The sequence below is a fragment of the Gallus gallus genome, chromosome 9, assembly GCF_016699485.2.
Source record: "Gallus gallus isolate bGalGal1 chromosome 9, bGalGal1.mat.broiler.GRCg7b, whole genome shotgun sequence".
Classification (NCBI taxonomy): domain Eukaryota; kingdom Metazoa; phylum Chordata; class Aves; order Galliformes; family Phasianidae; genus Gallus; species Gallus gallus.
This window is the reverse complement of record NC_052540.1, coordinates 4,032,860-4,046,802: the sequence shown is the minus strand read 5'-3', so window position 1 is coordinate 4,046,802 and position 13,943 is coordinate 4,032,860. Positions and strand designations below refer to the sequence as shown.

Sequence of the window (13,943 nt, the reverse complement as noted above, 5' to 3'; positions counted from 1 at the left end):
CCTTTCTGCACTGGGGATCGTTGGAGCAGCTGCTGGAGTGTGTTGGCAGACACCCCATGGCCTGGAGCCCCCTATTTTGCTGGGAGGGGAGTGTCTGGAGCAAGCATCATGGCTTGTCACAGGACTGGCAGTGGCTGCTGGAGTGCTCAGCGTGACCTGGGGCCGCTCTGGCGCAGCTCCTTTTTTTTCAGCTCACAGCAGTCAGGCTGCTAATCCCCGCCAGAGCTCTCCGCCTACGTGCCGTGCTTGTCATACTTGGCTGGTGCTGCTGCTGCAGCTGCCAGGTGCCCCCTCTGCTCCTGGGCCACCTCGCAGCATCTTTGTCAGTGGCCTTCCTTCCCCTGTGCAATGCTCGGTGTCCATGCGGATCTGGGGCTGGGCTGGATGATCACCATGTTTCTGGGGCCCTGTTGAGGAGTGAGATGGGCTCCCCGAGATCAGCATGGGGTGTTGGAGGAACCCACTTCCCACCTCCCCAGTGGCAGGAGGAGCAGTGCGATCTGTGCCTGGGGTCCCCAGGGCAGGTATCACCACAGAAAAGCCGCTATGTTTCCTTCTTCAAGTTCGGCTGTTTCTCTGCACTCAGCTCTGGCAGGGATGATGTGGTCATTATCTTTGTCCAGAGCCTAAACTAAGTGCTGTGGCCAGCTAGGGGAATAGCACTGTTGCCCTTAAAATCAAAGGGGCCTCCACGCTGGGGACAATTCCATGGAAAAAAAAACAGCTCTGTCCAAACCCTACAAGTGTGACACGTCTGCACGATGGTGATGTTTGTCAGTCTGGCTCTGGGAGGAAGGAGTCCTGGGAAATGAGTTGTCTGGCATCGGCTGAGCACAGCCAAGCCCCAGAACTGCGAGCCAGGGCCAAGGCGCTTGGCAGCTACCCTGAGAAACTGCGTGAAAACCACGCGCATCACCCTTACCCATCCGCTTTGAACTTCCCTTGAAGGTGGGAACCAAACCCTGGGAGATGCAGTTTTCCTCCAAGGTTGAGAGGTCTCCTCGTAAAGGGACACAGACTTTGTGCATTCTGGAGGGAGTCATGCATGGGAGGCTGCCCGTGGTCCTTTTCTCCCAGGACCCCAGCTTGGGGGTGCACGGAGCAGGGAAACGTCCCAGCATTAGTTGGGCTCTGGCAAGCTGTCTGCAGCTCAGCTTTCTCACAACCCCTCCCTAGAAACAATCCCCAGCACAGGATGGTCCCCCCCATCCCAATGTACACCCTGTGAGGACACGGCCTCCAGTCCTCCTCCCCATGGGATCGCAATGACCATGCCGGTGACGCAGCGTTGGCTCCAGCAGGTTTTATCTCTAAGACACAAGCGACGCCGCGATGGTGGGACGCGGTGGGGTCACGGAGCAGTGTTGAGATGATGGGCACGGCCCTGCTGGTGGCACCAAGGGCCATGTGGCGGTGGTGACAGCCAAGCATCATGCAGGGTGGCTGGGGACAGGGGACTGCCAGGACTGGTGCCCTGTGCCTGCTCTGGCACAGCACTGCATCCTCCTCTACTCCCCTCCCGCGTGGGGTCGTCAGCTAAAAGCAGTGATTGGTTTGGGCTATCAAGCCATGAAATAAGGAATCAGGAGTACCCCATCATTAAATAATAAACTAGAAGAGGATGATTTCGGGGCCGGGCTGCGCAGCCAAGCACAGGGAAGCCCCCGTTCCCACATCTACACAGTGACTGGCCCCAAGGAGCAGCAATTTCAGGCAGGGTTTGGGGAGGACGCATCGGGGATGGCCACTAGAAGCCCTTCTCGATGCTGAGCGTGCGCCGGGTGACGTGCTCCATCTTCCCCGAGATGTACTCGGTCAGGCTGATCTGGTAGTTGGCCAGCATCTTCAGCATCAGCCGCAGGTTCAGCCACCACTGCTCCTGGGGCAGCCGGTGCCTACGAAGCAGGACACAGCTCTCCAGCGGCCCCGGGCACAATGGCCCTCGCCACTGAGTTTTGGGAAGCCTGGGGGAGCCATGGACAGGGAACGGGCACTTACTCAAAATCAGTGACTTTCTTGAGCTCCGTCACGGGGCTGAAGGCCACCACCTTCTTCCTCAGCCCGATGACACAGGCGGAGTCGGCCGAGTTGGCAAACACACGCCCTGTAGGGGACACACTGTCATCAGCCAGCAGCGGGGACAGCGGCCATGCTGCGACCAGCATCCCTCAGCCCTGAGCTCACCCTTGCGGTATGCCTCCTGCAGCTTCTCTGACATCCACAGCACGGCCTTCACGCCCAGCTTGGTCCCATAGTTGCGGTCAAAGGGGGTCGGGGCTCCCCCCTAGGGACAGAGAAAAGCTGAGGTCAAGTCCCCGTGGGATAAGGCCCAGTGCTGGTGGCTCTCCCATCCCTGTACCTGCTGAAGGTGGCCCAGGACGTTGATCCTGCAGTCAAAGATTCCCTTGCCCTCAGAGGAGTAGAGGTTGTAGAGGAACTCGGTGGTGTAGTGCTCGTGGCACTTCTCGTTGCTGGGGGAGCAGAGAGAAGGGATGGGGTTACTCCTTCATGGGTTGTCCCTAGGGTCATGGATATGATGAGAGGTAGTGGCCTCAAGTTGTGCCAGGAGAGGGTCAGGTTGGGTATTAAGGAACATTTCTTCTCAGACTGAGCGGTGAGGCACTGCACAGCCGCACAGGGAGGTGGGGGTCACTGTCCCTGGAGGTGTTCAGAGCTGTGGAGATGTGGCACTGAGGGACGTGGACAGTGGGCACGGTGGGGTGGGGTTGGACCTGGGGATCTCAGAGGTCTTCTCCAACCTCGGTGATTCTATGACTTAGGACTCACCGCAGCACCAGCCCTCTCTGGATGTCCGTCTTCATTTTGTCCGTCAGGTGCTCCACGTTGGCCTGCAGGACAAACCCCCAGCACGTCCCCTGCCTTCTGCATCCACCCCGTGTTCCCCCAACCCCACCAGATCTAATCCGCAGCTCTTCCCAATTCCATTTTCCACCTTTTTTTTTTTTTTCCTCTCACCAAAATGGCATTGCTGGGATATTGAGGGCCTCTCACCTTCAGGTCGTGGATGGTGAAGGGATCTTCATACACATAGGCAGCATCGGCACCCACGGCGATGCCGGTGACAGTGGACAAATACCCACAGTAGCCTCCCATGGTCTCCACGATGAAGACGCGGCGCTTGGTGCCCGACGCCGACTGCTTGATGCGGTCACAGCTCTGCGCAGGGACAACGCTGGTCACAGGGCCACATTCATACAGCGTGGTGCTCCCACCTCACCGCTGCCCCTCACCTCCATGGCTGCATTGACAGCTGTGTCCGAGCCCAGGCTGAAGTCGGTGCCGGGCACGTTGTTGCTGATGGTGGCGGGGATGACACACATGATGATGCAGAGCTCCTCATACTGCCCACGGGCTTCCACCAGCTGCAGCACTCCCTCGTATGCCTGCCGTGGGCATGTCTGTCAGCAGGGTCCCACCTCACCCCACCACCAGGGGCCAGGATGGGCCCGTAAGGTGTGGGAGATGCCATCTCTGACACCAAAGGGCACTTCTACATTCAGGGTTTCTCCACACCTCGAAGCCGCCAATGACCAGCAGACCTTGGATGTTGAATTTCCGCACATTCTCCACGATCTTTTCCATGCAAGTCTTGGGCAGAGTCCTGGAAGGGAAAGGGAAGAAGACCCCGCACTGAGGCCCCTGAGAAGCCCAGTGACAGCGGTGTCCCTTCTGGCACAGCCATGGGCCACTCACCGCTTGGTGCCTAGCATGGACCCACCACGTCCCAGCCAGCCTGCCACGTCGTGCCAGCCCACCTCACGTATCTGCAAGAAGCAGCGCTCAATTTTGGAGCTGGGGATAACCCGGCCACCCCAACTGGAGCCCTGTGGGGCATTTGGTGCCCGCACGCTCACCTGTCCCTTGGCCAAGCCCTCGAAGCCATCGCTCACTGCATAGATGGTGTGGCCACGGCAGATGCTGATGCGCACAGCTGAGCGCACGGCCGCATTCATGCCGGCAGCAGGGGCCCCCACGTTCAGGATGGCCAGGCTGAAGGGGCTCTGCGGGGACAGCAGTGGTGTGGTGGGGATGGTGGCACAGCCACCAGGAGGGGAACAGCACTGTCCTCCTTAGAATTGAGGGGATGGCAGGGGGGACAGCTTGGCACCCTGTCTTACCTTCTCCTGCGCTGGCTTCTGGTGCGCCAACAGTTTATAGATGTTCCAGTTGTTCTCAAAGCTCCTGCAAGGACAGCAGTGGCTCTAGTGGAGAACCTCTGTTCCAGCAGGCCTCCCCAGTCACCCCATGGTGACATCTGGTCCCCCACAGTGGCTCACCTCCCACGGAGCTGGATCGCCTCATCGAACCTCTTCTCATCCATGGCCTTCTGCACGTCCTTCGTCTTGGGGGAGAGATGCAGCACTGCGACACCCGCACGCGGAGTGACAGCAGTGGGATGCCCTAACGCCCACTCAACAGAGGTGCCACCAACCCCACAGAGGTGCCACCAGCCCCGTGGAGATGCCACCACCAGCTCTGCACCCACACTGCCACCGTGCACTCACCACCTGGACGCACTCCATCAGCGGCAGCCGCACCGACTGGTTCCCTGACAGGCTGACCACACAGGCAGGGGTGTCCGGGGTGGCCTCCAGCAGCGCCATCACCGCCTCCATCCCCATCTTGCTGCTCTGTAGTGGGTCGGGGGCACCCCTTGGGTGATGCCAAAGCCCTTCTCCCACCTTCTGTCCCCATCCCACAGCCCTGGGCACCCACCAGCACACGGTCGAAGGCCGAGGGCGTCCCACCACGCTGCACGTGGCCCAGCACAGTGACACGCGTGTCAAAGCCCAGGCGCTGCACCACCAGCTGCGGGGTGGAGAGGCTGTCAGAGCGGGCAGGGCCTGGCCATAGGAGCAGGCAGTGGGGTGAGCCTTACGTCTTTGACGTAGTTGGAGGAGATGGGTTTGCCGTTGCGGTCGATGGCCCCCTCCGCGATGATGATGATGTTGAGCCGTGACCCTCGGCTGCGGGTCTGGGGGAGCAAAGGGCACAGCAGCTTAGCCAAAATTTGTGCCAGCTGAGCGCATCCCAACCACAAGCATCTTCCCTGTGTCCCCACGGCAGGGATGGACCCCTCACCTCCCCGAGCCGCTCGCACATCAGGTCCTCCCAGCCATCCTCTGGGGGGGATTCGGGGATGAAGAGCCAGTCGGCCCCTGAGGCCAGCCCAGACACCAGCGCCAGGTACCTGCAGGGAGCGGTGGTGGCACCCAGGCGTCCCCAAGGGCCCGAAATGCCACAGAAAGTCCCCACTCCACCTGGTGTCCTCACCCGCAGTGGCGGCCCATCACCTCCAGCACGAACGTCCTCTGGTGGCTGCAAGGATATGGTTTAGGGACACGGTCAGTGGGCATGGTGGGGATGGGTCAATGGTTGGATGATCTTAGAGGTCATTTCCAACCTTAATGGTTCTAAGAGGGGGCATTTTGGGACGGAAGTTGGATTTGATGAACTTAAAGGTAATTTCCAACCTTAACGACGCTATGATAACAAAGGGATGAAGGTGAGGAGGATTAAGAGGAGGAGGAGGAGGAGGAGGAGAGTGGGAGCTGTGCCGATAGCGAGGCCAACACTCACCTCTGCGCTGTGGTAGTGATGGCATCGATCACCTCCATGATGCGATGCAGCGCCGAGTCGGTGCCAATGGTCATGTCGGTGCCGCAGAAGTCATTGTCGATGGAGCCCACCAAACCCACCACGTTGAGCCGCCCGTTGGCCTTCGCCACCTCCTCACTGATCAGCCCTGCGCCCCGACGCCCAACGCTTCGGGTTGAGCTCCAGGGTTGGCTCGTTGGTACCCACCGCGTCCCACCTCCCGCGTCCCACCTCCCGCATCCCACACCACGCACCGTCCCGCAGCAGCTCATCCAGCAGCCCGGCCCACTCGGCGCGGAAGACGTCGGCGCCCGTCAGGCTGCCATCGCCGCCGATGACGCAGAGGTTGGTGATGCCGTGCTCCACCAGGTTGCGGGCGGCGCGCAGGCGGCCCTGCCGCGTGGTGAAGGCTTTGCAGCGGGCGCTGCCGATGACCGTACCGCCCTGCAGAGGGGACAAGCGGGGGGACGTGGCGCAGCGCTCTGCCACGTGGGGCGTCCCCGGCGGAGCCTGGCGATGCTCACCAGCTGGATGATGTTGGAGACGCTCAGCCAGGTGGCCTGCTTGATGTTGTCGCCGCCTTCCACCAACCCCTCGTAGCCCTGCGGGGACACGGAGGTGACATCCCTGCGTGCCACACGCGGGGGCGGGGCGGCTGGCGGGGGCGCGGGGCGGGCAGACCTCGTAGATGAGGAAGACCTTTGCTCCCACGTAGATGCCCATGCGGGTGACGGCGCGCACAGCGGCGTTCATGCCTGCGGAGGGGACACGTGGCACCGCGGGGACATCGCTGCGGCAGGAGGGGACCCGCCGCTCTCACCGGGCGGCCATCCCGACGCCCCACGTCCCCACGCTCCCATTTTCCCGTGCCTTACGCCCCGCGTCCCGACGTCCCCGCGGCGCGTCCCACAGGCCCCCGCGGCAGCGAGGACTCCGGACCCGCCGCACCCCGGCAAGGTACCCGGCTGAGGGTACCCGCAGCCCCCGGCCGCTCCGCGGCTCTCACCTTGCGCGTCGCCGCCGCTGGTGAGCACGGCGATAGCCATGCCGGCCCCCGCCATCCGCAGCCGCTCCAGCTCCGCCGCCGCCATCGCTGCGCTGCCCGGCACCGGCGTCCCGTCCCGCCCCGCCCCCCGCTGGCCACGCCCCCTCCCCGTGGCCACGCCCACCAGGTGGTGCCGCGCCCCACAGAGGCCCCGCCCCCTCCCCCGCGCCGAAGCGGGCCGTGCTCGGCCCGGCTGTGCCCGCGCTGCGCCGCGCCGCCTGGCAGGGACGGACGGACGGACCCGCGTGCGATGCTCACACACAGTATTTTCCCCTACAGTAATTACATAAGCACAGCGCCATCCCACCCGCGGGGCTGTCACCCTGCTGCGTGCCACGGGGCGGGATCCCCACGCCGCTCGCCCGTGCCCCCACCGCAGCCACGTCCGGCAGCGAAAGGGTGCGGGCGTCGTGGGTGAAGGAAATGGGAGAGACCTGGCCGGACTCCCGACATCCTCCCCCTCCTCCTCCTCCCCCCCGGCCCCACTTCATAACCGCGGCAGCGGGGCCACCACATCCCGTCCGTCCACATCCCGCCATGCTGAGGCTGCTGCTGCTCTGCGCGGCCCTGGGCTGCGGGGCCGGGGGCGACGGTAAGGGGTGCGGGGCGCCTCGGGGGACGCGCGTGGCGGCGCGGGATGGTCGGGCCGGCACGGGGCTGGAGGGTGAGGGCCAGACTTGGCGTGACAGCGGGGGACAACGGGTGACATCGGTGTCTCCCAGCAGCGCCTCTCACCTTCACCATGCTGCAGTGGACGCGGGTGTCCAACGGCAACTACGCGTTTTGGGGCAACGCCACGCTGGGCGGGCGGCTCAGCCACCTCCTGGAGGACCGAAACGTCACTCAGGTGCTGCCGCTGGAGCCGCCCGCAGGCTGGGCACGGCAGCAGGACATGGTGGCCAACTACCTGAGCTACTTCAGCGGCATTGTGCAGGTCTTCAGCAAGGAGAGGCCCCTCAACTGTGAGTGCTGCCGGGGTGAGGGGGGGACGTGGTGCTGTGCTGCCGGGGGTGGCTGCCTGGGGACGGCTCAGCAGGGGGGACAGCCCCTGGCAGAGGGCTCACCCTGGGTTCACTGCTTGGAAGTGGGATGCTGAGGATGAGGAGGCTGTGTCCCTACACAGGCATGCTGCTGTGGCTGTGCTTTGACGTGTCCCTCCCTACACCCCCTGTACCTGCGTTCCTCCCCAGAGCCCATTTTGCCCCCATTCATTTCTGCACCTAGAGCAACGTCTCACTCTGGGTCTCCAGTGCCAGCCATGTCCTTATGTCCATGCCATAGGCCATACCCCATAAGAGAGCCATGAGGAGCTCACTGTGCACAGGCCAATTTCCCAAGGAGAAGCTGCAGGGAGCTCACGAGGGGTCTGGGCGGTGCAAGCCCACAAGCTGGGGCTGTGCACACACAATAGCTCTATGACAGCAAGGAGCAGCTGCAGCCTGACGCCCTCCATCCCACAGACACCCAAAACCTGCACTGCCGCCTGGGCTGCTGCCTCTTCCCCAACGGCACGACCTGCAGCTTCTACGAGGTATCCCTCAATGGGACAGCCTTCCTCACCTTCCACGTCCCCAACGCCACCTGGAAGCTCCGCTGGCCCCGCAAGGACCCGGTGGCCACCTTTGCCCAGCAGGAGCTGATGAAGTACTCTGAGACCACGCATCACCTACAGCACTTCCTCAACACCACCTGCATGGACATCCTGTGGGCTCAGAGCCCTCAGACAGGTGCGTGCCAGGCACAGTGGGGCGCTGGGGGGGGAGTCCCTGCTCCTGGCCCTCATCCCTTGGGAATTGGGGTGATGTACCATTGTTGCTTCTTGCAGGGAAGCACAGAGGCCGCTCACACGCCCCGCTGGTGCTGGGTCTGATCCTGGGGGTCTCCGCGGTGGTGGGTATGGCCGTGGGCATCTTCTTGTGCACAGGAGGGAGCTGCTAGCGAAACCATAGCTGTCCTGTGGGCACAGGGGACCAACCCTGCGTCACCCCAGGGGGACCCCAGCTGGGACGGTCCCCCCGCCCCAGGGATGGCGCTCACAGCGCACTGAGGCTTAACATGGAACCACGCTTGGCCTGGACGCACGAAACGTGGAGAGGGGTGAAAGTCAGAAGAAAGCCAAAAAGAGAGAAGCGGTCAGCATTCAGACCGTGATTCATCACCACTCCGGTGTGAAAGGGGATGGATGCCTGGAGGACAGATGTCACATCTGGGAAAGGACCCGTCGGTGGCTGTCCATCTCTGTGCTGAACAGCCCTGCTTCAGGGCCTGGTGCAAATAAAGTCCTTCTGCCCCCAGACTTGTGCCACACTTCCTTGCATGGGGGTGGGGGGGTCACACAGCATGCACTGAGCTTGCACAGTCTTGAGAGAGGCTGCAGGGCTCGTGCTGCCTGATCTCACCCTGACTGCACGCTGCTTTGCTTGTGCTCAGTTTGGCTGCGGCAGCAATTTTTTCCCCCGAGGCCAATTGGTGTCATTTATTTTCCCTTTACTTCCCTATGGCACACTGAGGCTGACAACAGACAGTTTCTCCTGGGCAGATTAAAGGGCTCATCACTGTCGCATACGGGCACGGGCTCTCCCAAAAGCTGGGTGAAGGAATGGGAACAAAGAGAACAAGGAGCAGCGGCAACCCTGGGTGCTGACAGTAGGGCAAGGCAGGCCTGCAGAAAGCACAGACAGGGTCACAGACACAAAATTCTTACCCTTTGGCAGCAGGGAAGGGAAAGCGGGAACAGAAGTGGGACGGGAGATGACATAGCAACATCCACAACAGGGGATGAAGGTCTCTCAAGAGACCACAGCTCATCTGCTGGACCGGCCAGGCAGCCCTGGCCGCCCTCCATCACACAGCCCCCCACCCTTCAGGGGGCTGCTCCAGCAGAGTGAAGCAGCAGCCAAGTGGCCTGGGATCTGGTGCACCAATTGAGGCAAACATCAGCACTCAGCCGGGTGGGAGGCCAGCTGTGCTGCGTGTATGAGGGGGAGAAATCAGAGGGGCGTGTGTGGTACAGGGCAGTACCACCCCATCTCCATCACGCCCATGCAGAGTTGCAGGGCAGATTTTGCATCACGGTTCCAAGAGGTTTTGCAACTTGTACAACATCAGAAAGTGATCCGGCGGCTCTGGTGGGTGGCAGCCCAAGGACTGGGGAAACCATAGGGGGCTGGAAGGAGAAGGCTTGTTTTGCTTCTGCAATGCATCAGCTTTTAGACAGCTGGGGCTGTCTTTGTTCATGACAGCTCTAGAAAAGCCTTTTTCCCTGTCTGTAAGACCCGGCAGCACTTCAGAATGTGGCTGCTCTGGCAGCTCAAAGGAAAGGGCAACAGCTGGTGCCTTCGAGTCTCCAGGGCCCTACAGCCTTCCTTGGGCACCACACCCAAAGCCACCCTGTCCCTGGGTCACTTCCCTGACGGTGACCGACATCAACCAACTCATGACACAAAGGGAAGGGCTATGGAACTCATCTGTACCCCTCCCAGCCCCTAAATTCTTCTGCCCACCCTCAAATTGCCTCATCATAGGGTCACCACAACCGGCAGCATGCAGGGCCCAGCCGGCAGCCCAGCTCACACATGGGAAAGGGTTGGCCCCAGATGTTGCTTAAGTGTTTACCATCATCCAGCAGCTGGTAGCCACTGCCAGGGCCAGTCCTTCAAGCCCTGTGCTCCCCCTCAGGACAAGTGCCAATCCTCAGCTGTATCCTGTCAACCACAGGGTGCTTTCCCTTTCTTCCTGGCTTTATCCACCCTGCAGTCCCCTGGAGGCTTTCACCAACCCCCACACAGCATCTCCTTAAGAGCAAACCAGGCTTTTCTCTCCACATGCAAACACTTTCCATCACTCATACTGCTATTGCTGCCAGCTGAGATAAGAAGCCCAGCCTCTAACACCCTGTGTTGTTATAGTGAGTAAGGTGATGCCCACAGGCTAGGACTGGGTTTCCCCTTCACCTGTGTGATCCCGTGCATCCCATTGGTGCTCACACATAGCCTAGCAGGGACATGCTCATCCTTTGGGCTGGAACTGCATTTTGGCATCAGGCCCACATCCCAGCTGGAGGCTCTGTGTCCTGCCTGTCCTCATGCCTTGGACAAGGGGCTGCCTGGTGCCAGGAGCTGCCCTAGGAACTGGGGGTCATAGTATCTGCACTCACCCTGAAGGTGGAGGTGCTGGGTGGGAGTGAGGGCTGTACAGCACCTTTGGGGTCATACCACAGCATCGCTCCTGCTCCCCCCTCACAGGGTGTCCCTCCATCCTTCTGGCACCAGATTTAGGTCTCCCTTGCCTCAAACTGCTGCATCTTTTGCTCATCACCAGGACAAGAAGAGTTTATCCTTACAATAAACACACTCTATGCGCTCAATGCCTGTGCTGCTATCAGCACTGCTCAGGTCTAAACAAGCCCTGTTCCTCTGAACTGTCCTCAAAGGTCACCTTGTGACAGCTCCAGATGCTTTCATCTGTGGAATTTCCACTTTGCAGACATCCTTTTTAACCCTGCTGCTGCACTGGGCTGAGCACACTGGATGCATTCAGGGCAGCACTGCACGGTCCTCCTAAAGACAGGGACTTATTTTTTGGTAGTGTTTTTGAGTTTGGGATCTTTGGAAGCACTGAGATCTTCATTCACCATGCTGCCATAACCGGTTATGCCTTTTACATCTGCATTTGCCTTCTCCTGTAGCAGGAGGCTCCTCTGCCTGTCTGTCAGCCTCCTGCTGCCAGGGGTGAGGAGGCAGATCCCTGGAAATACTTAGTGGCAGAAAAGGCAGAGCTGACACATCCCTCTCACAGAGAGGATGCCCAGCTCCTATCGCTGCCCTCTTCCCTTTCCTAACACCTCCCAGGTCAGTGTGCCTGGCCCAGATGGAGGAAACAGGAGGCGAAAGCTGGGCTCTGGCCACAGTCAACACCAAGCACGGTGATGTGGCAGCTGGGCAAACAGAAGCTGTCGGGCAGTTACTGCACCTCCCTGCCAGTCACAGCTAGGCTGTTCCCTGGGTGGGACAAGCTTTGGTCTGAGTAAGCCACCCCTTGCAAGACTGAGTGAGCAGCTCAGCTCTATGGCATGGGAGCAGAGCGGCCGTTATCCAAACACCACCTAAAAATCATGTAAAAGAACACCAGTAAGGAACTGCCACTTCACCTTCCTTTCCTGACCAGCCCCACACCAGAGGTCCCCAGACAAGTTTAAACAGCTGGATTCTGGGAACACTGCAAACCTGGGTGCCACCAGGACAGCAGTTCTCTCCTGGTAGCATTCACCTCTCCCTTCCTATTTCTACTGCCTGTCTCTCAGAAATAGATATGTTTAGATACAGATAAGTACTTTAGAATAACAAGCTCTTCGGGGGAGGAGGGGAAACAAAACAAGAAGCCAGCCCACGCAACCCTTCCAGAAGTTTCCATGGAGGAGAAGCTGCTGTTTGGGAACACTCTCACCCCTGCCTGTACTTGGTGAGGAGGGGACACTGTGCAAGCAGTTTAACTGGCTGTAGTGAGAAATGAAGCAGCAGCTGCTCTCGCCTGGCCAAGAGCATCAGGAAAAAATCCCCTTGGGGCCACATGGTTGCTAAGGACCAAACACAAGAGCTCCTCTGTATGGTCTCAGAACTGCAGCATCTGGTCTAGGGTGGACAGCAGGGCTTTGCAGGCAGCAAACCTGTCTTGAGGTGACAAGAGAACTGGGCAAGGCTATTGGGTCAGCAGCTGTTGCTTCCCTCTCCTCAGAGCATGTAGGATGTCATGCTTTCTGGAAAAGCCATCCTATACCATGATTCCACCATCATCTACCTTTGACGAGCACTGCTGGCCAGGAAAGCCACCCAGATAACCAGCAGGAGTACCCAGGCTGGCTAAGCAAGAAAAAAAAAAACAGGTGGTCTTCTCCATCTCTGATCAACCAAGATTGGACATCTCCAAGCAGAATACATTCTCTCTGAGTTGCTTAGTACCTCCTTAGATGTTACCGCGTAACTATAAGACAGTGAAAACTCCTTTCCCTCCCTACACAAATGCTCTACAAGAAATATTTCTCCCACAAGAACTGAAGGGACTGTTTACCCAGTTATCTCTTCAAAACCAGTAAGCCAGAGGCACGTACTCACTTGCCTGGCAAGAAGAGCTGCAGTTACCTGCTCCTAGCCTCCCTAGTGGAACATCCCCTCCTATGAAACCTGCAGGATGACCAAGTCTGATATGGCTGTGGAGTCCTCAGCCTATCCAGGGACAGCAGGATGCAGCCAAGGGGTAGTAACAAAGCACTGATGGTAGCAATGGGATCTTGAGCTAGAGCTGAGGGAGCCTGTGGTCAGACCCTGGAAGAACATACAACCTGGAGGTGATCAGAAGTGTTCACTTCGTAAATCAGGATCCTGTTTAAGGCAGGCAATAACCATTTGCTTTTTAAAACGTGCCCTTCTCAAAGTGGCAAGAGCTTCTCTAAAAACATTTTGAGGACAAGTGTCTTGATAAAAGAATTGAACAACGTCCCTGCATCTGGACTGCTAATCCTTGCCTTGCACAAGGCTGTGAAAGACAAAGCAGTCCACGTGTGCTATGACTCACTCATGCTGGTTAAGCTTTACAGAGAGTGAGGACGCAGTATCTCACAGCCACCAATCACCACAGAACCTGGGGATCACAGGGAGCAGATACATCTTCTGTGATCTTTGAATGTGCTGGACTTTCCTGGAGCCAACGGAACAAAACCCAAAGTGGGACATTTGAACAATAACCTAGCAAGCACTAACACACATTGCTTCCTGGAAAGCCAGCACGGACACCCTGGGAGCTTATCTGAAGGCAGGAACAGCAGCAAATCCCAACTGCACACATACACTACGCAGCAGGGAAAAGAAGGAGGAAGGAAGCCTGGTAGGATTTGAGGTTTTGTTCTGTTTTTCTTCTTGCATCATGTCTCAGTGAATTACCTGCACCACAAACAATGGAGCTGTTCTCTGCTGACTTGTGCTTTGCTCTCACACTGGCAAATATTGTGGCTTGGCAGCTATTGTTGCTGTTCAGCATAGCACCGGCCTCTCAGAGCACCACTGCTCCACAATGGAAAGGGAAAAACATCCTACAGGAAGGAAAAGAATTAGCATGAAAAGGAAAAGCAGTGACAGGCAGAAGTAGTTGTGCTCAGAATAAATGCACTGCCTGCTGCTGGGGGTGGGGGTAGGAAGGCTCACACCACGGCCAAAATCCACACACAGAAGTTGAGACCTGGCTATAGTTTTCAGCTTTATCTCTGTACCAGCAGCACAGGGCATGT

General features: G+C 59.0%; 2 protein-coding genes across 3 annotated transcripts; one reads left to right on the top strand and one right to left on the bottom strand.

Moving 5' to 3' along the window:
* Nucleotides 1-1,288: 1,288 nt before the first annotated feature.
* Nucleotides 1,289-6,743, bottom strand: PFKL (phosphofructokinase, liver type). The gene is given in 22 exon segments (NM_001396039.1): nt 1,289-1,895; nt 1,999-2,104; nt 2,185-2,284; nt 2,360-2,471; nt 2,788-2,849; nt 3,013-3,177; nt 3,252-3,404; nt 3,535-3,622; nt 3,715-3,785; nt 3,876-4,022; nt 4,140-4,203; nt 4,299-4,363; nt 4,527-4,652; nt 4,738-4,830; nt 4,901-4,996; nt 5,104-5,212; nt 5,296-5,340; nt 5,602-5,767; nt 5,874-6,063; nt 6,144-6,221; nt 6,301-6,374; nt 6,626-6,743. Coding segments are annotated over 22 exon segments (2,343 nt in total). The 5' UTR covers nt 6,711-6,743; the 3' UTR covers nt 1,289-1,747.
* Nucleotides 6,744-7,180: 437 nt separating this feature from the next.
* PROCR (protein C receptor) lies at nt 7,181-8,958 on the top strand. 2 transcript variants are annotated; one of them, XM_046898411.1, is made up of 4 exons: nt 7,181-7,256; nt 7,387-7,626; nt 8,125-8,391; nt 8,490-8,958. In XM_046898411.1, exons 1-4 carry the CDS (start codon nt 7,202-7,204, stop codon nt 8,600-8,602), a joined length of 675 nt encoding a protein of 224 aa, XP_046754367.1. In that variant the 5' UTR covers nt 7,181-7,201; the 3' UTR covers nt 8,603-8,958.
* The last annotated feature ends 4,985 nt before the right edge of the window (nt 8,959-13,943 follow it).